Source organism: Polypterus senegalus, chromosome 7 (genome assembly GCF_016835505.1).
Source record: "Polypterus senegalus isolate Bchr_013 chromosome 7, ASM1683550v1, whole genome shotgun sequence".
Taxonomy (NCBI): Eukaryota; Metazoa; Chordata; class Cladistia; order Polypteriformes; family Polypteridae; genus Polypterus; species Polypterus senegalus.
The window spans coordinates 181,278,185-181,303,340 of record NC_053160.1 but is presented as its reverse complement, the minus strand read 5'-3'; the positions used below and the strand labels follow the sequence as shown (position 1 = coordinate 181,303,340).

The 25,156-nt window shown below is 38.0% G+C and overlaps 1 protein-coding gene across 1 annotated transcript in view; it reads left to right on the top strand.

Annotated features, from left to right (window-relative positions):
• The window catches only part of smad7 (SMAD family member 7), a 34,677-nt gene extending 11,450 nt beyond the window's left edge, over positions 1-23,227 (top strand). The window contains exon 4 of the mRNA XM_039759675.1: positions 22,256-23,227. Within this exon, the coding sequence (XP_039615609.1) occupies positions 22,256-22,794 (539 nt within the window). The 3' untranslated portion in view covers positions 22,795-23,227. The remainder of the gene's footprint in view (positions 1-22,255) is intronic.
• The last annotated feature ends 1,929 nt before the right edge of the window (positions 23,228-25,156 follow it).

Here is a 25,156-nt window from a genome sequence, read left to right as displayed (position 1 = left end):
AAGAATGAAGTAGGATTTGAACCCATGGCACTGTAAGTTTAGGTTAACTCCTTAGCCTCAAGGTCATCAGTGAACCACTAAATATAGGCTGGAAGGCCTAATTATGTCAAATTCAAAGTAACTGTGCTATGATTATGGGTTAACCTTCTCACTCCTTCGCCTCTCCCATATAAGAATATCTAATTTTAAAGTAAATGTTAACTTATATCTGAAAGCATATGCTGTTAACTGTCCTGCCACCAAATCTTAACAGCATCTTTTGTATTGTTTTATATCAATGACAGGAAGGGGCTACATTCGGCTCCATATATATAGCAGCTGTTTAGTGAACATTGAATTGGGGAATGCACAATTTCAAAGATGGCAAGCAGAACATCAAGTTGCATTTTCTATCGCAGTTGGATTTGCTTTGTAGGATGTGAAATCGAAGGTTTGGCACTCGTCATTGCCTCATAGGTCTTTGATTATACACCATGACCTTAATCGACACCTGCCTGTGGATACAATCAACACCTGCACCACACTGGACACCACATTTCTTTGTGGCTTTCCTGTCCGACGAAAGTACCTGTCTGTGGCAAATTCTCAAACGCTGATTGGATGCTTCCACTGCCTTTTTTACTGTTCTCTTTCGTCATATCCAATTGATTCTTGAAGACCACCCAGTGAGTGAGTGAGCCTCCGATATAGGTGGACTCTCCTGACAAATAGGGAAGTATCATAAATTGAGCATGAGGCCAATCAGAGTTTAATTTGAGGCAATGAGAACATAATGGTGAATGAGGCAGGTGACAGAAGTAAACTGGTTTACAACTTGTTCCACTTTTGATTGATAAAAAGTAAGCAATAAGGTTTATACATGACATGCGAAAAAAATCCCATGTTGTTTTTGTAACTTACTCAGTTTTCATGCATGTTTCTGTTTAAAGAGGCCACTAAGGTTTGGATTGTGGTTGTGATAAAACACATACGTCCAAATCAAATGCATTTATCTTCAGGTTATGTGCAGTATAAATTGCTTAATAAACATATGCATTTAGGAGGGGGTTATGATGGGGATCTGGCGGTGAAGTTCAGAATTCCCAGGCTCCTGACGGCAAAACTTGTTAGAAAAAAATAGCATGTTAAAAATGCCCAGTCTCCAGAAACCATTATTTTATGTCTTCAATTGGAGAGCACCAGATCCCCTCTCCAACCCCTGAAGGCCTCCCAATCGTTTGTACGTTTGACCCCAAACATTCTCTCTGTGCTGCCTGTGTGCATCATTGCATGGGCAGCTTGTTTACTTGTTCTTTCTGTTTTAGGGGTTCGTTCTTAATCATGTTTTTATATCCTTATTGTATGTTGTTTGCCACTTGCAAGGATAATGGTGAGTTTGGGGGGGCTTCCTCGCCTTTTATGAGAGCCAAGGGCACAGAGTAAATAAATCCTCACTGAATTAACTTAAAGCAGACTTTCTCTGGTACGCCCTGCTCCGTTATGCACAGCTTCTGAGGCACATAGTATTAACTAAACACACATTTTAGACAAGCACAAACTGTGAAATAGTAGACTTGAGTCTCACTCCCCCCCCCCCCCCAGTCATCCCAAAAACACTACGCACCCCTTACCCCCCACCCTTTTTCCTTCCTGGACTGGACTGCGCCACATTGAGTTAGATTAATGAATGGGGCTCAGTGCAGGGAGGGAGGAAGGTCTGAAGGCTGGAGCCAGGGACTTGATTTCTCTGGCAAGGGAAGAAAAAAAAAAACTGAATGCTAAAACTTAATCCCTCAGGGGCTCTCACAAAAGAACTGGCTCCTCCTGGAGGCACTGAGCTGACCTTTTAATTCACTGGCTTTGCCCTTTTACGTGCTGTTTGAAACTTTGTGTTGGTGGGAGGTGGTGATGGTGGGGGGATGAATTGAGGCTTGCTTGAGTAAGTACACTTTTCAATGCAGCATCGTGGAAGACCTCCGGGAACTGCTTAACTTCACTGAAGCAATCAGCAGAATATGAACAATGTCACTGAGCAGACATGTAGTTACTAAAGCATTTGCAAATATGTAAGAGTAGATCTGCATCGTATTAGTGGGTTCATTTTTAGGCTTGCAGGAACAGCTAAGTTATTTAACTGAAAATAAAATGCATTTGCAAGGATTTTGTTTTGTATTTTATTTAGATAGCAATGTACAGATGCATTGAAAAAATATAATTTCTCTCTTGTAACTTTGCATGCTTCTTTGCTTCATCATACCTAATTTAAGCTTCACATATCAGATAGTTAAAGCTTCCTTCCACTTTTATTTTCACAATCAGTTAATTATTAAAGTTCACATTTAACAAAAGAGATAATAATGTCATGTGCGGTATAAAATGTTAATTCTTTCAGTTTGTTATATTCAAATGAGTTGATACACTATCTACTTGGGCTTTTACAGTAAAACAGTACTGTGAGCATTGGAGTGTAAAAAGAAATTTTCACTTTTTTAAATAAAAGACCTTCCTGCTTTTATTTTCATGGCATTTTGTCAAGGCACAGTGATTAACACTGCTGCATCATGGATTCAAATTTTCAGATTTTGAATCCTGTGTCCAGGCATTGTCTGTGTGGAATTTCAGCATCTTCTCTGTGCCCATATGGGCTTTCCTCCTATTTTCCAAAGATGTGTAGTATGTTAGTTAGTGCTTCTAAGTTACCCATGTAGGAGTGGGATGGATGGACGTGAAAGAAACTGTGCTATATAACATAGTTAGGGATGAAAGGTGTTATTAGATAGATAGATAGATAGATATGAAAGGCACTCTATGATAGATAGATAGATAGATAGATAGATACGAAAGGCACTATATGATAGATAGATAGATAGATAGATAGATAGATAGATAGATAAATACGAAAGGCACTATATGATAGATAGATAGATAGATATGAAAGGCACTATATGATTGATAGATAGATAGATAGATAGATAGATAGACAGATAGATAGATAGTGTGGCGGGACACCCCTTCAACACTGGATCCAGGGGAGCAGCGATGGGATGCATGCTACGTCCCCCAGAACACTCGGTGGCAGCCCCCCTGGGTTGCATCAGGGCTGGTAATATGGAACACCAGAGCTCATCCTGGTTGGGCTCCGTGGCCCAAAGAAGTTAAAAAAATAAGTCAATAAATATATACAGAATAGTGTGGGACAGGTTAAGGCTTTGGACTTCAAACCCTGAGGTGGTGGGTTCAAATCCCACTACTCACACTGTGTGTTCAATTTCGATAAAACAAAAAAAAAGTTGTATCTCAAATGTTGTAAGTCACCTTGAATAAAGATGTCAACCAAGTATTAGTAATAAACATAATAAAAGACAAGAAAACCTCTGACTTGGCTGCTATATACAGTAGGTGTCTGTGTGGCAGGGTTGGTTCCTGCCTTGCTCCCTGTGTTTTCCTGATAGTCCCCAAACCCTGAATTGGATTAATCTGATTTGAAATTGTCATGTTATGCTGCATGTAAGGTTAGATAGTCAAATATTGTCTTCAAAGGTACTAGACTATGGTATAATGCCAACTCTTATTCTTTGTCTTTTAAAGTAAGTTTGCCTTACTCTTTCACTAACTAGCACTTTTTGATGTTTTACTAATACTATAGCAATTATGTATGTTGAAGTGTATATGTAAACATACTTGTGTATGTCCAGCATATCACTTACGCACGCATGTCAATCCTTATATACAGCTCGGTACATTCATTAATGTGCTGTGCACTTAGCTATTGATATTGTGTGTAATTTGTATATTACATTATAAGAGAAAGAGAACAAGCTTTTGTTTATATATTGTATTTGTTCAACAATCCATTTTACAGATAGTTTTTATGTGTGGCCATGTGTGCTTCACTATGAACGGTATGTAACACACACATAAATCTGTCCATAAGCACGTAGGGTGTCTACACAGTATTTATGCAATGTGACTTTTTCATAGTTTCACTTAAATATAAGATATAAGCAATTTATTAAAAGCAATACTGAGGAAATTTATTCCGTTTTTTGCATATGCAGTTTTGGTAATACTTTGGACACAAAGGAGAGAATACTTTTAAAGTTTCTCCAAGCACATTCTGTAATGTTTGAGTTAAGAGACTAATCAGATCTCTTGTCTATATTATGAAAATTATTTGAAGAGTGTGAATTGTTGAGTAATCTTCTGGTTTAACATGTCTGCATTAGAAAAAAAAAAAACAAAAAAAACAAAAACAAACTAATGAGGTCAGATCTGACAGCTGATGCAGACTTCACCTCAGCTAGCCATAGAATGCCATTGACCTTTTCTTCAACTGGAGTCTTTCAGTAAAGTGTCTGGTATATTATCTGGAAAATAAAAGGAGGAATTTACAATAAATGAACCATAAACAGTTCAGTTTAAATCCTGAATAAATTTCCTCTCTGGTGCATTTTCCAGAATGTTTATGTCTTTAATGCAAACTGCAGTTTTTTGATATCTTGTATATACTGAACATTTCTAAGCATACACTATACATATGTATTTTATAGCTATGTGTAATTGTATATTTTATATGTAACTTTCTTAATCCAATATTAAAAAGAAACCAAACATGTTGATACTCTGTTTAAATAACAACATATTAGCTTATATATAATGTATGTTAATTACATATAATTTACATTATACTACACATAATTTGTAATACCTACTCTATATTTATAAAAAGATGAGCAAAATCATGCGACGTTTTCATGCAATGTTTTTTCTTCAAAACTGTACATCATATAGTATACATCTACAGTATGTATCCTTTTTTGTCTTCATTAGGAGAATACAACAATGATACTCTCATGTCAATAAAACCATCTTAACACACCTAGGTAAAAAAAAAAAAACCTCATATACATACACTCTGCTAAGAACAATAGTTTTTCAGTTGTGTGTTAGCAACCAACAAATAATGCCTATGTAGTGGTGCAGGCTTACAAATCGTAAAACTGCTTAAACATTCAATTGATTGCAAAATCATGACTGGTGATCATGCAGGAAAAGTTGGATACTGGTGATATTTTAGCAAGTAGGTTACCATTCTAATAGATTTAGGATTTGCTACAACTATAAATAAATCTCAGGGCTAGAGTTTTGACCATGTTGGAATATACCTGTGGACTGATACTGAGCAAAATGAGCTATCGAGGGGATGTAGGTGGCCAGGGGGCACACCCTCCTAGTAACGTATATATATATTGTTGTTACATATATGTATATTATGTATGTGTGTGTGTGTATACAGTATAAATATCTATATATGATACTATACATTGCACTCTCTCTTACTTTGAAAATCAGACTTGCTTTAGTTTTCGAGCAGACAGTCTAGGTTCATGGTGTCACACTTGCAAAATGTTTCTCCCTCTTCAGAGGGTTATTGAGTTAAAGATTTACAATAATTAGGCAGTGTCTGTATTGAAAATGATTTATGTATTATTATGCATGTCAATATTTGGATGTTGGCATGGATAGAGTGTCTAGCCTTTCAAAATCCACTGGCGCCTTTGAGTGAAAGCAAGTGCACATCTGTGCGAACATTTTCTTGTGCACTGCAGCCTATTGTGAGCCCGTCAGTGTTGTCTCCTTTTGTGTCATTACTTTGGTCATTTCATTAAAGGTTTAATTGTGCATCTTTATGGAATGTTTTGAAAACGCATAACTTATTTTGCAGTCAATTCAGTACACCACTTCCTGCTCATTTTGTGTGCATGTGTGTGTGTTAAAAAAAAAAAAGATAGAAAACGCCAAAAGGGAAACGAGAACTTAAAAAAATCTTCCTGTGTAGCAAGTATGTAAAACAGGCAAGGCTTTAGTCACTGGAGGATTATGTTGTGTCGTTTAAGGCTCTTCTGTCTGTGCTGCTGTTGTCCTGGAAAGCAAGGTTATTAAGAGTTAACCTCAATATGACAGTGAAAGGCTTTAATGCAAACTAGGCCGCCTGCCAGACTGGGAGCCTTGCAGCTCCACTCACACATCATCTGACTTTAGCAGAATGTAGCCCAGCCAGTGAAGTGGATAGAGACTGGGATTTGGCAGTGTCTCTGTAGCTTTTGGCCTCTGGTTCTCTGTTCCAGTTCCTCCTTTTGCGCTAGGCCTTTCCTGGCAGGCTCTTTCTTCTGCAGCCAGGGTGGGCTAAGGAATGGGAGATGCTTAGCAACCATGGGTGTGGGGTTTTGTGCTCACAACCACTGGAATCCATTTCCAGCCTGTTAAAGACTTGAGTGGGGAAAGGGGGAGGGGGTGGTGGTGGGGCGATTGGCTCCATTTCAATCATCTTAATTAATTGCATCCTTCTTTTGCCTTAATCGATTTAATTTATATAATTTATTTTTGGTTTTACCAATTTTTTGATCAGCCAAGATGTTGAATTTTTTGAGGGGCATATAAGTAAATACCTTTTCACTGTCTATCTGTCTATCTCATATAGATGGCTATCTATCTATCTATCTATCTATCTATCTATCTATCTATCTATCTATCTATCTATCTATCTATCTATCTATCTATCTATCTATCATGTAGTGTCTATCTGTTATATATAAGCATTTCATATCAATCTATCTATCTTATCAACCTAAGCACTGAGCACAAGCTAAGCACTGACTCGGACACACAAACCTATTACATAATGTAGTATCTCAATTGTAAAAGTTTTGTCCTACACTCAATAGACTCTGCATTTATCCTATTAAATCTGATTTATAGTATCATGGAAAGTGATGAAACTGAAACCTCTCCCCATATTTTGGTGGGCTTCTGGTTTTCCACCATTGTCCAAAGATGTACAGATAGGTTGTTTGGCAATAACAAATTAGCTTGTTACTGACTGTGAATGTGTGCATTTCAAATGAATTGGTGGTCCAGGCTTGCTGGCTACATTTTCCAAGAAAGGCTCTGGATTCCTGCAGTTATAACCGATTAGTAGTTAGTGTGCCACGTACAACTATAATTATTTTCAAATGTGTATATTTTTCTTTTCTGTGACTGCTAAATGTGAGCAAAATTACCATAAAATTAAAAAACAGCCCCCAACATCAGAAGCTTACATTTCTGCCTTTTGCCTCAGTGGACCATATGGTATGGCAGCATCCTGCTTCTTATCCCTGTGGTTTTAAAAACTGGAATACTTGCTCAAGACATGCAGAGAAGTCTATGCAACCTTTATAGTGGCTTGTCAGTCACTGCCACGGGCGAGTGCTTCTAGCTCCATTTGTTACTGTGTCAGAGCTGCTTGAGTGGTTACTTTTATCCTCCATCTTCTTTTGTGTTTCATGGGGCAATGGGTTTTGATTAATGAAACTGTAAGTGTCCAGAGTTGCATCCAAAATTTATCATTAGGTAAACAAAACCAGATACCAAAAAAAATTAAGTATAAAATTAATTAGGACAAAATTTTTCTAGTTTCTTATTTAAACCTGCTTAATCCTGTTCAGAATTGCAAACTGTCCTGAATGGACTCCACTCTCTATCTATCATATATTTCCTTTCATATATATTTATCATATATCGTCTTTCATCTATGTATCCTTTTATGTTTGATATAATGCCTTTCCATCATTTAATATAAATGTTTACAAATGAAGTAGATCACAGTGGAGAACTTTATCCAACATCACTTTGACAAACATAACACAACATTCTAAAACCCACTTTACTTGGTTCAGGGGTGCTGACGAGTAGAGCTTATGTTAGATAGATAGATAGATACTTTATTAATCACAAGGGGAAATTCACATAAATGTTGGTGGCATCAGACACTCAAAAAAGAGACAAAACAAATCAAGAGTAAATAATAAATATTATAGCCAAATTTATACCACCCTCTCCTTTAAAGAGTGTGTGCAAAATTACAAATGATGTGTTAAGCTGAAGCAGTAATCACTATACCTTTTTGAATTTTGGGATACTAATTCACAATATACTTGTCTAGCTCATGGTCTAGCACTGGCAGAACACAAACAAGCTTCACATTGTTCCTTAAGGCATGAAGTTGCTACTTTTACTGCCTATAGAACTTGAAAGAGGCAGAATTCAGGTTAGGGGGCTGACAAGAGGTGGGGTAGTTACAAGACGAGGAAGGAATGCTTACTGGTGCCGACTTGAGATGACCCCGGAGTGGCCATGTAAGTGAATCCCCTAAGGCAGCGCCTGGCAGCCCGTACCAGCCTTTCTCAAGTCGGATTGAATGACCCATGTAGGGTCTGGCTGCCTGCCTACTGTCACAGAGTAGCTTCCTCTACAGGTTAAATTTAGGCGGAGGTGTATTATTAAACCATGATCTGCAGGGCCCCAGGGCATCTACACTATTCCAAGCCGCTGCAGCTCAAATTAATACATGGTTTAACGTGTAACATTTCATTTCAAGAGGTTCTTTTTTTTTTTTTTGTTTAAGCTGTAATTTCAGACCAGCTGGATGGGTAGAGGTGTTATTTGTTTGTTTGTCTGTTTTCTAAGTTACCATTACAACTATCAACCCCCACCTCATGCCATCTTCGGCTTAGAGTTCTTTTGCAACAGTAAGCCAGTTGCAACACTGTTGACCATAAACCTTGCGACCAAACCCTCTCTGCCAGACAGCTGTCTACTGAAGGTTACATCTTTATATTGTCTCTGCCATTAGCAGTTAGGTTTTGAAGGATAAGAGAATGGCCGGCAGGCTGGGCAGCAACTAGTGCCTCCTCATTCTTGTCAAATATCTGGGGTTATTTGGGTTAAGAGGAAGGGAAAGGGTTATGCAGGAAATTACATAATGTCTTTGAGGAAGAGGACTAAATAGTTCTGCCGTATTCTTTAAACAAAGTCAAAGGAAAAAAAAGCCATTTGCAGCTTTTAAAAATGCCTAAGAAACTTGAGTTGTTCGATTGCTATGTGCTGTATATTCTTCTGTAAAATAAAAGCAGTTAGGAAAAAATAAGGAGACAGCAGAAGCCGGTCACTGGCAGTTCTCTTTAATTTCATAGTAGTTATTCACTTAATTGACTGAGAGGGAATCTTTCATTACTTTTGACTTCCTTTCCAGAAAAAAAAAAAAAAAACGAGGCCAAGGAAGCTTTTGGCGCAGAGCTAATTTTGGTTTGGCCCATCACAGTTCCCCACCCAGCCTCGTGTTGGTTTGAAACTTGCAAAACAGCAGAAAATGGAATAAAAATAAATAAAGTAAAATAATAAAAGCCGTGATTAAATTTTTGCTCAGTGCAGGGGATGGGTAGATGCAAATCATGTATTTATTAATAAAACATAACATTCTCTGTACTGTTGAAAATTATTTTACGTGGGGGTTTACAGTATACCAGCTGTTATAGTCAAGACTGATTTGATGATGCATAGAACACTGTTAAACAAATTATCAAAAACTGCATCTTAACTTACTGTCTTCTGTATATAAATGTGTAAATAAAATACATAATATGTTCTAAGCCTGCTTAATACAACTAGCGGGCCTATCCCAAGGAAGGAGTGAGTTATGAATATTGTGCCAGTCCATTATAAGTTGTAGACATGGATAGACCCACATTAAATCATCCATCCTTCCATTTTGCATGCCAATTTAATTAAAGTATAGGGTTGCAATAGCCTGTCAGTGGATTCAAAGCTGAAACTAGCCCTGGAGAGGACAACAGGCCATTCATGCACACACTCACTCAGGTATTTTGGAAGACCGGTTCACCTATCCAAACTCCAAATAGACAACAGAACTTGAACCCAGGATACTGGATCTGTGACCACCCATGAATTTGTTATGCTTCACAAAATGTGTAAATAATGCAGAAGCTGAGTCACCTTTCTAATTTTCTCTGCACCCTACAGAAACTTGGAAGAAACTTGAAATTGATTATTTAATGCAAAAATGTTGGTGCAGTGGGTGGCACTGTCACCTCCCATCATCTGAACTACACTTTAATTTTCAGTCAGGCTGTGGTGTTTTTGTGTTCTGTCCAACTCTCGATGTCCACATACAGGCTGTTAGTTCTGGTGCCTTCATTAAGTGGTTTTGACTTACTTGACTGGTTAGCCTCCTGCCTTCTGCCTGATGCTGCCAGGATAAATTGGGTGTAGAAAGCAGAACGATGGCCCTGTAACTGACTTGGTAAGTCATTTATATTTTGTTCCCATTGATGTTGCTAGGGTAAGCACATGCTCCCTATGACCCTGCAAAAGATTAATGAAAGAATAGATGGTTGGGAATTTAATACAAATATTTATATTAGAATTTCTGAAAGCTATACCACATTTTGGGTGAATATTCATAGTAATCAAAGTCCAAATATCTGTCTGAGCCATTCAGGACATTTCACTTCTTATCCTGGAAAGATGTCAGCTGGCAATATGCAGCATGCTCTTCATTTGATTCCTTGTGGTTTTAAACCAGGGTCTGATACCAGGCTTTCTACTCTCTGTCTCTCTCCCTGGTAATAATTTTTTTCTTAGTGAGGCAGCAACTCGGCTAATAACTTTGTTTATGTTTTCATAACACAGAGGAGCACCTCAGCTTGTAATTGCTCAAGTGAATTGCAGCGCTGGAACAGAAATGAGGGTGGTTTGTCAAAACAAAAGCAAAGCAAAGCGCCCAGCCAAACTGCCTAGGAGTGGGGGGAGGGCGGTGTGGGGGTTGTTTAGGGGGGTCGGGGTGTATTGGAAGGCAAGCTGTGCAAGGACGAAAATCACCATGGCAGATTCCTCTTAGAATTCACAAAGCACAGGAGTGGAATGCAAGTTTTACAGAAACAAAACTTTTTAAAGGCTCTCTGGGTTGTGTGCATGTCAGTAAGTGTGGCCTAGTGGCTAAGGCATTGGATTGCAAAGCATTGTGTGGCCAGTTCTACTTGAACCACTTTGAGACAGTGAGCGATGGGCTTGCCACTGTGGCCAGAGAATGGATCAGGATTCATTTGTCGCTTTACATAAAGGCATCAGCTTAATAAATGAGATATAAATTAGCAGCAAAAAGAGGTGGCACAATATGATTTATCTGAATAAATCTTGCAAAAGTAGAAAATAGAAAAAATATTTTTACTTAGCTAAATCATCCTAGGTTGGATTTTGATCATGTTTAAGAAGTGCATCTTTGGCTTGTGGGTAGTATGCCACTAGGGAGAAACAGAGGGCACACATGTACTGTACGGTGTGGCTTCTGCTAACATTCTAATTCAAGACAGCTCTTGTGCATTGGGTTGCCTTAAATTACTAATTTCTAAAATTGGAAGCATTAATCTTTTTTCCATACCCTCTTTAATTGCAAGTAATTTACTGACAATGGCTCAATTGGGGAGTGCAGGGCCTTGAGTGATGGTGTTGTATACTTTTGAATATAATACGCTGGAAATACAGTGAGTGCTGCAGAGACGTAAAGCTGACGACATTCTCTAGCTGCAGGGTTCATTACCCTCCATGGTTTTTGTGCTTTGTACAGCTGACACATACTATACATCTTTCTTTCTAGTACCTTATTTTCCTCCCAGAGATATGCATGCCAGATTAGTTATTAGTGTTGTGTCTGGGGATAGGAGGGGAGCTTGGTGATTGTGCCCTGCACTGGACTGCTATGCCACACAGGGTTAGTGTTAGCCTTGCACTTAATGCTGCTAAGTTGGTTTGCAAATGTGTAATAGCTGAATCAGAAATTGTATGTGATGAGCTTCAGATTGGCTTTGCAAGTTTGTGTGATTGTGAGCAAGTGATTTAAACTACCTGAGCTCCAATCTTTCTGAATTTATAAATCTAAAAATACATACATAACATTTACATACATATATATCTATCTAGTGTATATATGCTGTACTCACTAACACCTTGGCTTTGTTTGCAGTTTGTCTAAAAGAAAGACCTGCACTTTTATGGGATACGATGGTCTGTCTGTCTTCTGTTCATATTATGTAATAACATCTACTGTTAAATTCTACTCCGTACTTCTAAAATTTTTATTTTAATACTGTATTGAGGATTTGTTCTGTTCTGTGTATTGTACTGCATTGTATTGATCCCCTTCTTTTTGACACCCACTGCATGCCCAGCCTTTCCCGAGGTTTCTTCCATTTTTTCCCTACAATGGCTTTTTTTGGGAGTTTTTTTCTTGTCTTCTTAGAGAGTCAAGGCTGGGGGGCTGTCAAGAGGCAGGGCCTGTTAAAGCCCATTGCGGCACTTCTGGTGTGATTTTGGGCTATACAAAAAATAAATTGTATTGTATTGTATTTTGTAAATTGCCTTTTTCTCACCATTGTGATAGCAATATACAATGCAATATTGTCTAAACATCACTACAGAGAATGTAGCAACAGTTAGTTCCAAATTGCTTTTTTAGAGGATTTCTAAATAATCAACAAAAGGTGGGACACGTAGGAATTGTTTCCATTAACTTTCCAGGCTTAATTAACTTCCCAGAAAAGCTGTAGGCTGTTAGTCCAATAGTTATTCCCTCAAAAAGGACTTTTTGTATAATTTTGAAAATTATATAATTTTTTAGTTTTTGGTAACCTAACTTCTGGCAGTTTACCTTTGTATAATTTCAGGTTATTCACTGGATGTGAACTGCTTAAATTTCAATAAAAGATGGAAAAATTGGGGTGTTCTAAACCTTTTGACTGGCAGCATATTTACTGTGTGTCTATACACACAGACACACAAAAGGATACAACCATGGATCGCATTCTGAAATGACCATTACACCAATGTATTGTGATAATAACCATGTTGACTAATGAGGAGTTCTTTCAATGCATTCCACAATGCCAATGACTATCTCTGGGGTATGGCTATAAACATTTCTTAGTTTTGCTCAAAGATCCTAGAGTGTGTAACTTTTTCTTTTTTTTTTTTTTTTTTTTTACAAGTAGCTAAAATGTTTGTTTCTCAGTAGCACTCGCAAAAGGATATTGTTCCTCAAATCGCTCACGTGTGAACTTGAAGAAGTCCACACAAACATATAGCTTCACAATTGAAATGCCATTCCAACGGATACAACATGTCTTCTTTCCAGCATACACAGATAAACAGCAATAACAAAAAAGAAGCAAAACGTGTACAGTGATTTCCTGCTAGCTTCACCTGGCTGTGTTTCATGCTGGGTGGGGTTCCTTATCCTGTGCAGAACTATTTTTTTGTGTACCACCATATATATCTTTCTGAGTAATACAAAACACAACATCCTCAAACTTCCAATTCACTTACCAGGAGTTAAAGCTTAATATATGTAGTTATTCAGGGTCCCATCTCTTCAGGACACTGAATTAGATAGGGAGGTGCAGGAAATGAGTTGTTGTATAGTGTAGTGGGATGTTAATTGCAGAAACAAACTTCATAAAATGAATTGTGTTACCCATAATTATACAAGTGACTTAATGCATTGAGTGATTTAGGATAACCGACAGCCTGTCTTTAGTGCAGTGACTCTTATTTAATAAAAGTAAAGTTACTTACACCTTCAAGACCAACTGTTCTGAGCCAAAACCTCATCAATCAAATAATTGAGAGTAATAAAAGGTGTGTTTAAGAAGTGCCACTCCTTACCTGATAGCCAGCAACTGGCCTGTACACTCCAATGTGGTTTTAAAAACATGTGCTCTAATTCATTGTCTAGTAATAGCGATAAACTTCTTTATGGACTGTCATTTGCATGCCACATAGAATATGCACTACGTGTTTGTGGTTTTATGCATTTGATATTCTTTAAAGACATCTTCAATGTTTTAAAGTTTCTGTGTCAGATGTAGCTTGCAGTAAGGTTATGAAATATGGGACACTTTTTTTCACCACTATTTTCCAATGATTTCTTGGTGTCCCTGTGGTCAGGATATTTCAATCTGCCTAAAAAACAGGAACATCTGAAAATGACAAACTGGCCAGAGGCTACCACACCCGTGCCTGTAAACTGTTAAGACTGAGAGCTCCCTATAACTTAATACAGGCAAAGATTTTCTCTGGTCTCCTCAATTGTAGCATTTGTATATTTCCAAACTTAAAATAAATAGCTTTGCTTTTAACCGTATTAAAAATAAAAATGTTGCCCCCATTTCTTAAGCATTTCTTTCTTTAATGTCTCAAAAGACTACATTTCATTTCACAAGTAACCTTTATTTTATGGAGAATCTTTCAGTACTAAACACAATTTCAAGATGCTTTACAAGCATCTAGCAATTAGTACAATTGTTTAGATTTTTTTTTTAACATTTAGACCACCAGCAAGTAAGGTAATTCAATGAAATTGGAAAAAAATGAACAGGCAACCTTGTGGTTCTAGACCTCTACTATATATAGCATCCTTCTATAAGTGGTACCATCCCAATTAATTTTCAATTGAAGAGCCATAGTAAAACGACTAGCATATTGCCCATCCATTATATGGATCAGGCTTATATTTCTAGGGAGCAAACAGCTTGTCTCAGCACAGATGAATCCAAGACTGGACAGCAACTTTACTGGAAAGTGCATGTATTCACTCTGCCATGTTCAAATAACAAACACTCTTTATTTTTACATTGCCTTTCTGTATTGAACACTTTTCCCAAATCATTTAACAAAAGCACAATTAAATGTATTTTATAGTTGGACCAATGGTGGAATAAGCAACACTTTCAGGGTCACATAGAGTTAGGGATGAGTTTAGTAGTCTAGTGGTTCAGTGAAAGAACCAGGTAATCCAGTATAAGAGGTGCAGGCTTAGGTTTCAAATACATATGAATTACATGCATACATTTACTCGCAGGCAGCATATATGCCTCTATTTATCTCTGTGTGTACATTACATAGCTATATATGTATATGTACATATTATTTATGCAAAATTCATGTGACTATTATTTGTGGACACACGGAGTTGGGCAGATAGCCAAGTCTTTATACAACTGCTATGCTTATTTTCTGAATATTTTTATGGTCATAAACAAAGCTGTTTTAATAATTCAATTAACAAAAGTAAACTCATGCTAAAGTAATGTAAAAATATTGCAATTGTTTTGTTTGTTTTCTGTATGACATTTAATCATCCCCACCTTTATGAATCTGAGCTGAACTTCACTTTGTTGCTTTCTTTGTTTAGCATTATTATTTATATTGAACACAAATGACATGAGTAGAGTGACTGTCCCGTTCCAGCTGTAGTCCAGATCTGACATCAAATGAACTAAGTACTTCTTAGCAGGTGGTGTTGTCTACCGGGAACTGGAAGAAACTTGTCCTCTGGAAAACGGGTTGTTTGCCCTTGATGTAACTATTTGACGTAAATGGCTATGAAAAACTAATTTTTAGTAGACTTGTATTGAAATGAATATATGAAAATGGAAACAGGACAATCCACTCTTTCTTTTTTGTGTTGTTAGGGTGGGATTTGTCACACAAATCATAGTAATACCAACAGCTCCTTATAGCTTCCAATGTGCAGTGGGGTTGACAGGAGTGGTCTGGTGTATTTATAGGGCTTGAAAAGTTTGCAGTTACCCACTAGTAAACTTTATTTTGTTAACTACCATCCATTATTCAAACAATGAAAAGGACAGATATCCATAAACTTCATGCCTCCAGAAAGAGCTGCAGTAGCTGTGTTAGTTAAGCCAGTAGAACACAAGAGGAAAAACATCTCAAAAGGAATGAAGCAAAATATCTCTGTGGCCTGTTTTTGAGAGATGACATACTTTAGGTCGCAACTTTTCTTTTCCTTAGATCCATGGTTACAATCAGTTTAAGCTATTTTTTTCCCCGCTTAACTGTTCTGTTAGAAGTCAAAGCAATTTTGTGTAGTGCCTCACACTAGGCAAGAAGGCTGGAAAGCAGGCTGAACATTTAGAGTGTGTGCGCGTGTGCATATATGTATGTGTGTGTGAGAGAAGGGAGAGTGTGAGAAAGAGCAGCCAGGAATAGAAACGATTAGATTATGAAGGCAGACAGTAGTAATCATTAACTTTTTCAGACTGCTAACTGTCTCCAGTCTGGCGCTGTCTAACCCCCCACCCCCGATAACCCCCCCATCCAAAAGCCCCTTTTTCTGGCCTCAAGCACACAGGGTGTAATGCTGTAAAGATGGGAGGCATTACAGTAAAACAACTGAGTCGGGGCTAACCTTCATTTAGGATTTCCCTTTTTACATTTGTTAAGTTGGTTCTATTCAAGAAACACAACCTCTCTCTTTATTTCATTGGTTATGGTTTTTGGCGATTAAGTATTTTTTCTTTGTTTTATGGTACACTTCAGATTTTAAAGTGTCACGAAGTCAGTTTCTTTTTATATCTATACTATGTAATGACTTTCATTATGAGCTGTATTACATGGAGTTCTTTCTATTTTCAGTTTGTATTTGATATAGCAAATTTCATATTGAACTTTATTATAAAGAATTTAACTCTATTTGTATATTGTAAAATGACTTCCATTATGAACTTTTATAAGGATTTTTTTTCTTTTTTCAATTCATATATTATATAGTGTCTTTCACTGTGAGCTTTATTATATGGCACTTGTATCTTTCTATATATAATATAGTTGCTTTCATTTTGAGATTATTAGGAGGAGTCTCTTTCTATATTAAATAGTAGATTTCATTTTGACATTTATTATAAGGTGCTTCTTTCATTATATAGCAACTTTCATTCTGAGCTTTATTTTAAAGAGCTTCTTTGTTTCTATCTGTATTATATATTGGATGTCATTTTTAGATTTATTATATGGAGCTGTTTTCTTTCTACATGATATTATATAGTGGCTTTCATTTATAATTTTATTATGGGGAACTTCATTCTTTCATACTTTCTCTTGTATGCCATCCCATTTACTTTTCTGTTTGATTGATTTTCCACCTTTTTAATGTGCTGCATTTCTTTTGGCAATGCCAATGTGTTTTTTATTTTTTATTTTTAAAGACTCTTATGTTAGACTGTTTGCTTAAATCAGTACACAGTGTCATCCTGTACAGGTCATCCCTTTTAATTGTTTATGCCTTTTTCTGTTAAAAAGCAAATTGTGGATGGGGTTGAGTGCTGAATTTCATAGATTTTCTTCCATGCACACTACCTGTATTATACTTGCTGAGTTATATTAAATTTATATAGAATTGGCAGTGTCCTTTTCAGTTGTTTGATTGGTCTATGTTTTGCTATTGTGTTTTGTTTCCTCGATAAACGGTGATAAAAAAAAAATATATATATACACTAAAATGGTAAAGGGGAGGATGAGGACCAAAGCTATTAAAATACCTGTGAGACAGGATTGAGACAAAAAACAAAACTTATAATGCAAGGAGCTGCAAGCTGTTGTATTATAACGCTGTATTCCTTATTGTTTAATGTACTGTGGCATTTAATGGGGGAGTTGCAAAAGTGCAAGTGAGCTGCAGAAGAATACGCTCTGGTTACACAATAGTAGTTGTGTTTCTCTTTCCTCTGCTTAACGTGTCACATCACCATTTATTTGTATATTTAAGCAATATTCACCTCTTAATTTCTTACAGTGCCTTTCTGTGGAAGCATCACCACAAGGCATTTCACAAACAGCTAAGAATACCATATACATGACTCATTCGGAGAATCACTTTAGTGTTGTTTCTTTATATACAGATTAATATTTGTCTTAAAAATAAACGAGAAAAAAAATATAGGAAATTACAAAGATTTGCTCTGAATAGAAACAGCTTTAGTGAGTGGTAATTTTTAAAAGGTACAGATTGGAGAAAGACTCGGTGACTGTAAATAATGTGAAGTGAGCTGGCTGGCTGCAGAGCGGGTCCCGCCCTTCCTTAAAGGCTTTCTGCGGAGCTGAGCGCAATGTCGAACACGGACCCGCAGACAGAGCGCTGCACTATAATTTGCATGGCTGATGAGTCTGAAAAAGCAAAGCAGCCAAAGCCAGAATCGGCTGCCTCCTCAACCACTGGAGACAGGCAGCCGTTGAAGCACTCACACTCACATACACATACACACACACACACACACAGATCTCTTGTAGACCCGGTAAAACTAAAGAGTGAGTTATAATGTTGCATCAACCTTACTAAACTTCTAATTTTTCACTAATTAAGCTCAAGCTTGCTTAAAAAGCCTGACACGTCTATAGTATATTATGTGGCTACATTTAAAGGAAGCAACCTATTATATATTTTAATAGTTTTGGTTGGGATAATGGGATGTGAACACTACCATATAAAAATAAAGCTTGACTGACCATTGCAGCCTTTTGTGGCTGCTTCTGATTTACTCACAAATGTAGGAAGCATTTACCAGGTCTCTCCGAAAATCCAGGTGTAGCAAGTACCCATGGAAAACTGGAATACATGGAGCTTAGAATAAGGGCTTTTCTGTTACCTGCCTTTTACTGACACCCTATCATCCGTTCCTTTTGCATCAGCATCAGTTTTCTTAAAACACTATTTGCATGGTTTGATATTTTCCTTTTTTACCTGGTAAACAGAAATATACAGCTGGCAACTAAACTTCTTAGATGCACTTTGTATCTCTTTGAATGCTTCTAGCCATCAATTCATTTTAGAATCCACTGAACCCAATGTAGAGAATCCAGGGTTTATCCAAACAGCATTGCACACCTGGTAGGAGCCACTCCTTGTCGCATTACAAATAAAGTGAAAGTAGACCCGTCTGTCAGTTCTCTAACCCTCTTATCCAGTTCAGAGTCATATCACCTCAAAATAATTATGGTAGTATACTATACTTCAATTTCATATTAATTCTTTACTGTATTGCAATGTTTGCTCTGGAAAGAGCTTCACCTGGTTAATGGTTCCATTTAAAATAAAGGACTATGGTCCAGCAGGTAGAGCTGCCACCATACAATGCAGCTTCTGGCCACCTTCACCTGTGCATCCCTGATGGTCACATTTTAAAGACATGATAATTAGGTGAGTTCAGAGGTAAAGTGGCATCCTCCATCTACAGAAATTACTTAGGACAGAACAGGTGTTGGTCATTAATAAAAAGATGCATCTTTTTAATGGTAAAAATGGGTAGGGCAGCACTCCAACACTGTGTCTGCAAGGGTTTTTCTCAGCACCCAACATACAAATGAGAAAAAACCCTTGCAGACACACTTTTGGAGATGAATCCATTAGGCTATTCCACTAGCCAGAACAACCTGCATTTCAGAGCTGGTAATTCACCTGTGGCTAAGCATGTTTAGATACAGCTGGTACTTGGATGGGAGACCATCAAGAAAAAGCTTGGGGTTCTGCTAGAAGAGGTGTTGTTCAGGCCAGCAGGGAATCACTTGCCATATGGCCTGTGTGTGGATTCCAATGGCTCAGTGCAGCGACGTGGACATTGTGCTGTAAAAACTGGCAACATCCGTCGGATGAGGCGTAAAACTAAGGTCCTCTTTCAAAAAGAGTAGAGTGTACCTTGATGGCAAAGCTAAATTGCTAGTCATTCTGGACACATAATCATCCCCTGCGGCTTACTGGCTAACTCACTCGGTCTCTCACTTCTTCACTACCTAATAGCTAGTGTGTGGTGAGTGTACTGGCACAAGAATAGCTGTTGTCACATCATCCAGGTGGATACTACACATTGGCGGTGGTTGAAGTGGCTGCCCACTGTCTCTGTAAAGCAGTTTGAGTAGTTTACAAAAGCGCTAAATAAACGTATTAAATTATTCTGTTATTAGTATAGGTCTGCCTCCCTGTCAAGAATTGTGCTCCACGTTGCTCCTCATGTTGCCCATAACTCACTAGAAAAAACAGTCAGATAATGGATGGAAAATACTTTCTAGTGGATGATATATTTGAACAATTTAACATGAGCTTTGATTGACTGGCCTCCCATTTGTTTGTTGAACTTTTTATGTGTGTGTATGTGCGTGCGTTTGCCTAGGCACATGCACAAGCACGCGCACACCCTCTCCCGCCGGCAGACTCCTGAACAGGATGCTGTAGCTTTAAGTGCCTTTCAGAGACACTCTGCAATTTATCTCGGCTAGGCAATTAACATAACTGAAAAGTTCCCTGTACTGATGTCTGTTTGAAAATTGCTGGGTGTACTTGGCGGCCCGTAAAGATGAAAGAGAAAGAAAGAAAGGAAGGGGAAAAAAAATGTTGGACTGAGGGATTTTCTTTCACGCAACGGGGTGGTTTTATGCACAGAGAGATGTACAAGCCTGATAAGTGGAATCTGGCTGCAGCGCTTTTCTTTTTAATTAATGTACATTAGCTGTTCTTGCAAGCCCTCCTCTCCCCGTCACCAAAAACACCCCAATCCAGTTTTAAATGGGGCAACTACTCTTAAACAGCTTTTTCGGAAGTGTTGAGTGCTGAAGATATAACATATTATTTTTTCAAAACTGGAGAATTTAAAGGAGTCGGGTGTAGGGGGCAGCGAAGGGGCGTCTTTAGGAGGTTAAGTTTAAGGTAATTCAATCCAGAGCCGCGCTGGTTTCCCTCTCCCCTCTTGTGCTCTCTTTCTCGCTCAGCATGTTTGATGCCAGGTTTCAGTGGGACAGGGTTATTGAACGGAGAGGGAGGCTTGAGGCACGTTAAAGGGAAAAAGAACTTCCAGCTAACAGGGCACTCACAATTTCTGGGTGAAACGGAATGCAATTTCAGATCGAGGCTTGTCCTCATGCTCAACAAAATTAGAAGAGGGGGGATGGAACTGTTACCCATCTGAATGCAGCCCTGGCCTATAAAATGAGATCATGAGATTTGACTTCCCTCCAGCTCTTTTTTTTTCCTTTTAAATTCAAATTCTTTAGACAAAAAACACTTTAATTGGACAGGCATAAGTTATGAAGATATTCACTGGGGTTAGTGACCGGATGCCGTGGAGCACCTAGTCATACTTGTGAGAATTTACCCAACTCTGGATGGGACAGTGTGGTGAGACAGGAACAGTTTTTGCTGTCTGGGGGAGGCAATTCCCAAGGTGAACCTCAAAAGATAATCAAATTGGAAACCATGGCATCTTGTCCCTTCCCTTTGAGCATAAACAAAGCCTTCAGGTTTGCTTCAAGATGTGCCATACAGGTTTTCAAAGAATAAACAATCAAGGGTTGCCAGTGTATTTAGTTTTTTGATTCCTCCTTAGAGCACACCAAGAAAATAGTAACATTATATCATGTAATGACTTCCTGTTATAGAGCCAGACAAGCTGCTATCAAACAATGTTTGGGACAGATTTATGGCTCATTTGACGTCAGAACATTGTAAAGCAGGCAGCAACAAAAATATTACCTGGGACAGCAGATAAACATTGATGGCTCTATAAATAATCTTAGACGTTTTATCTCCACTTAATGACTTGGTACTTGCAAAGCATTTTAGGAATTTTGGAACAAGTTTTGAAGAAGTTCAGAATTTGTGAGGCTTAGTTTCTTTTTGCTTGGGTCACCATTTATCTCAGGACATGGTTTTCCCTGCAGAACAAAACCAACATAAAAATGTTTAAAGCTAAAAAATGTTTTCCAGTGCTTTCTGTGCAAATTTGATAAAGACAAAAATTATTTTTCTGTTCTGTAAATATCTGGTATATATATGCTTTACATGTTTACCTGACCCAGCACAAGTGTGACACAAGAATTCTGTAGTGTTTGTGACATATAGCAGCTAACTAACTACAAGTAAATATTTGGATTTTTGTTAGGCCCGTGTCACACTGCACAACTTGAAGTTGGATAGAATTTCACACTTAACTACTACAGTTGCTGGGATCTCATTGCCTTGAGAGTGTCAAGATTACATGACTATGAAGATGCAGTGGATGATAGCTTAATGCCCCGTTACATTACCTGATTTTTCTGCCAATATTCAGTTGCACACTTCATTAACATAATTTTAGCAATTTGGGAGCAGTTACAACAAGCTCCTGCGACACCCAGCGATAGTCTTATCACGTTTGATTTTATCTTAAGTCATAGTAGTGGGTTTTCTGTATGCAAAAGCTGATAACCAATGAGCACTCACCTGGAAGTACATGTTGTTCAAAGGAATAAGGAACCAAGGGGGAAGTTTAGCTTCTTAGTGAAGCTTAAACAATATTATAACAAATTAGACAAGCCCCTCAAACCCCAAATGCACAATAAGAACTGCAAAATAAAACTTTTGATTTGGCTAAAGAATGCCACTGATAGTTGCACTATTTGGACCGAGCGGGTATCACTCATTGTTTCAAATTCCAGTAAATTTCAAGTAAAACATAATTTCTACCAATGTTCAATGTCACTGGATGTAAAGTGCTTTGAAGGGTGTTGTATAAAGTGGAAGTCTCATGTATTTTCCTTTTTCTTTTCTTCTCCCCTCCAGATTCCCAAGTTCTGCAGGAGCCAGGTGATCATTCTCACTGGTGCGTAGTGGCGTACTGGGAAGAAAAGACGCGAGTGGGCCGGCTGTACTCAGTGCAGGAGCCTTCCCTGGATATTTTCTATGACCTACCTCAGGGGAATGGCTTCTGCCTTGGACAGCTCAATTCGGACAACAAGAGCCAGCTGGTTCAAAAGGTGCGCAGCAAGATTGGTTACGGTATTCAGCTGACCAAGGAGGCAGATGGCGTGTGGGTGTATAACCGCAGCTGCTACCCAATCTTCATCAAGTCGGCCACACTGGACAACCCAGACTCGCGGACGTTGCTGGTTCACAAGGTGTTCCCTGGGTTCTCCATCAAGGCCTTCGATTATGAGAAGGCCTACAGTTTGCAGAGGCCGAATGACCACGAGTTCACACAGCAGCCCTGGACCGGTTTCACTGTACAGATCAGCTTTGTGAAGGGCTGGGGCCAGTGTTACACAAGACAGTTTATCAGCAGCTGCCCATGCTGGCTAGAGGTTATTTTCAATAATCGATAGCTGCAAGCCTTCTCATGGAGTGGAACTACTCAGTTTGTTTCATTCTTTTTTTTTTTTTTTGAAGGGAGGCGTGAAATTAAAGACTTTGCTGAACGAAAAAAAAATAGACCCAAGGACTTCTTTAATAAATAAGATTTAATAAAGAAAAAATGTATTTTATGTTATATATAAATATATTATTACTTGTAAATATGAAGACGTTTTATAAGCATTGTTATTTATGTATTGTGCAATGTGTTAACGATAAAGAAAAAAGATGCACTTTGCTTAATATAAATGCAAAACAAATGCCAAAATTAGAAAAAAAAAAAAAAAACTAAAAAATTAAACACAAGATTGGTGTTTTTTCTATGGGTTCCAAAAGCCCAGTTGAATGTTTTTTAAAAGGAATTAATGTTCTATTAAAAATAAAACTGTACACCTTTTAACTTGATCTGGACTTTCTGCTTTCTTCTGAGAAGGGATTTTATGTTAGTGTTTTAGGTTTGAAAAACCATTAGGAATGTCTTTGTCAGTGTCACCCAGTGGATAAGTCACTCAACTGGACTGCACAAGAGACCTGGGTCACTGCACATCAATCAGCTCTGTGTGAGCCTGAGCAAGTTAGTTTATAAAGTAGTAACTGTTACATCTGTAAAGAGTACTAGGACAGAGTTCATTATAGGAAGGCACTATAAAGAAATTATGTGACCAATAACCGAGAGTGGAATTCTAAATCTGAGTCCACTAGCTCAACAGTGCTTACAGAGAAGAAAGAACTGCACTTTGCAAGTAGGAAATTACAGGGTGGAGTTCATTATGGAAAGGCACAAAATATAAAATAACACAATTTAAACCCTACCTCTGAGAGCAAAATTTAGAGTAAGTCACTTAACCCCACAGTGACTGTAGTGAAGACAAAACTGCACTGCACATGTAAGGAACAAGAAAAGTGGAGCTCATTATGGAAACATGCTATATAAAATGACATGGTTTGATCCTTGCCACTGACTGACAATGGGATTCTGAATACGCTGACTAAACCATCAGTAAGGAATAACACAGTACATCTCATTAAGGAATGGTGCTTTATAATATGACGGTTTGATTCCTACCAATGATTGGAAGAGTCACTATACTCAACAGTGGATATAATGAAAGATATAACTGTATACCCTATGGACTACTATGGTGGAGTTCGGTATGGAAAGGCACTATATGAAATGAGACAGTTTGAATGCTACCAGGGACAGGGGTGGAATTCGGAATGAATCAGCTAACTCACCAGTGCTTAAGGAAGAAGCACCTGTTCAGAATAATAGCAGAGCTCATTATGGAAAGGCACTATATAATATGACAATGTTTGATTCCTACCACCAACTGGGGAATCCCCTAACCCGACAGTGCTAATAGTGAAGATTTCACTGTGCTGCATCTTATGGAGTCGTATGGTGGAGTTCGAAATAGAAAGGCACTACAGGAAATGGCATACTTCATTCTCTACCATTAATTAAAGGGAGTTATTTAACCTGGCCGTATTTTTGGTGAAGATGAAACTGTGGTAAACATCTAAAGATTATTAGTTTGCAGTTTATTATGGAAAGGCATTATACTAAAATAACAGTTCAGTCCCTACTGCCAAATGACATTATGATTCTTAATGATTCACTCAAACCAACAGCACATCCATAAAGGAAGTAACTGCATTATACCATGTGGAGTAATAGAAACCTGTGAAGGAGTGGTGCCATCCAGGCGTTGTTCCTGCCTTGTGCCCAGTGTTTGCTGGGATAGGCTTCCGCTTCCCCATGACCCTGCTGTAGATGAGTGAGTTTGGAATATAGATGAACTGAGCAAATAGAATTGAAGTCATTATAGAAAGGCACTATATAAAATGACACAGTTTGATACTTACCACTGAGGGAGAGTGGAATTCTGAACGAGTCACCAAAATGTGCTTGTGGAGAACAAGTAACTGCACTACACATGCAAGGAATACCAGAGTGATATCATTATGGAAAGGTGCATATATAATGACAACATGTGATTCTCACCGATTGTTAGCATCATGTAACCCGCAAGCGCTTAAAAAGAAGAAAGTCTTTATTACACCTCTAAGGATTAAACAAGGGTTTTTTTTTATGGAATGGCGCTCTATAATATGACACAGTTCACTCCCTACCACTGATTTAAGCAGGAGTCATTTAACCTGGAAGTGCTCACAGAGAAGGAGTGCAAGCATTACATAAAAAGTATTAGCATGGGGTTCGTTATGGAAAGGCACAATATAAAATGACATGGCTTGATCTCTGCCCGTGGGCGACAGCGGAATTCTGAGTAAATTAACCCAACAGTACTTGCAGAAAAGAAGTACATCCACTAA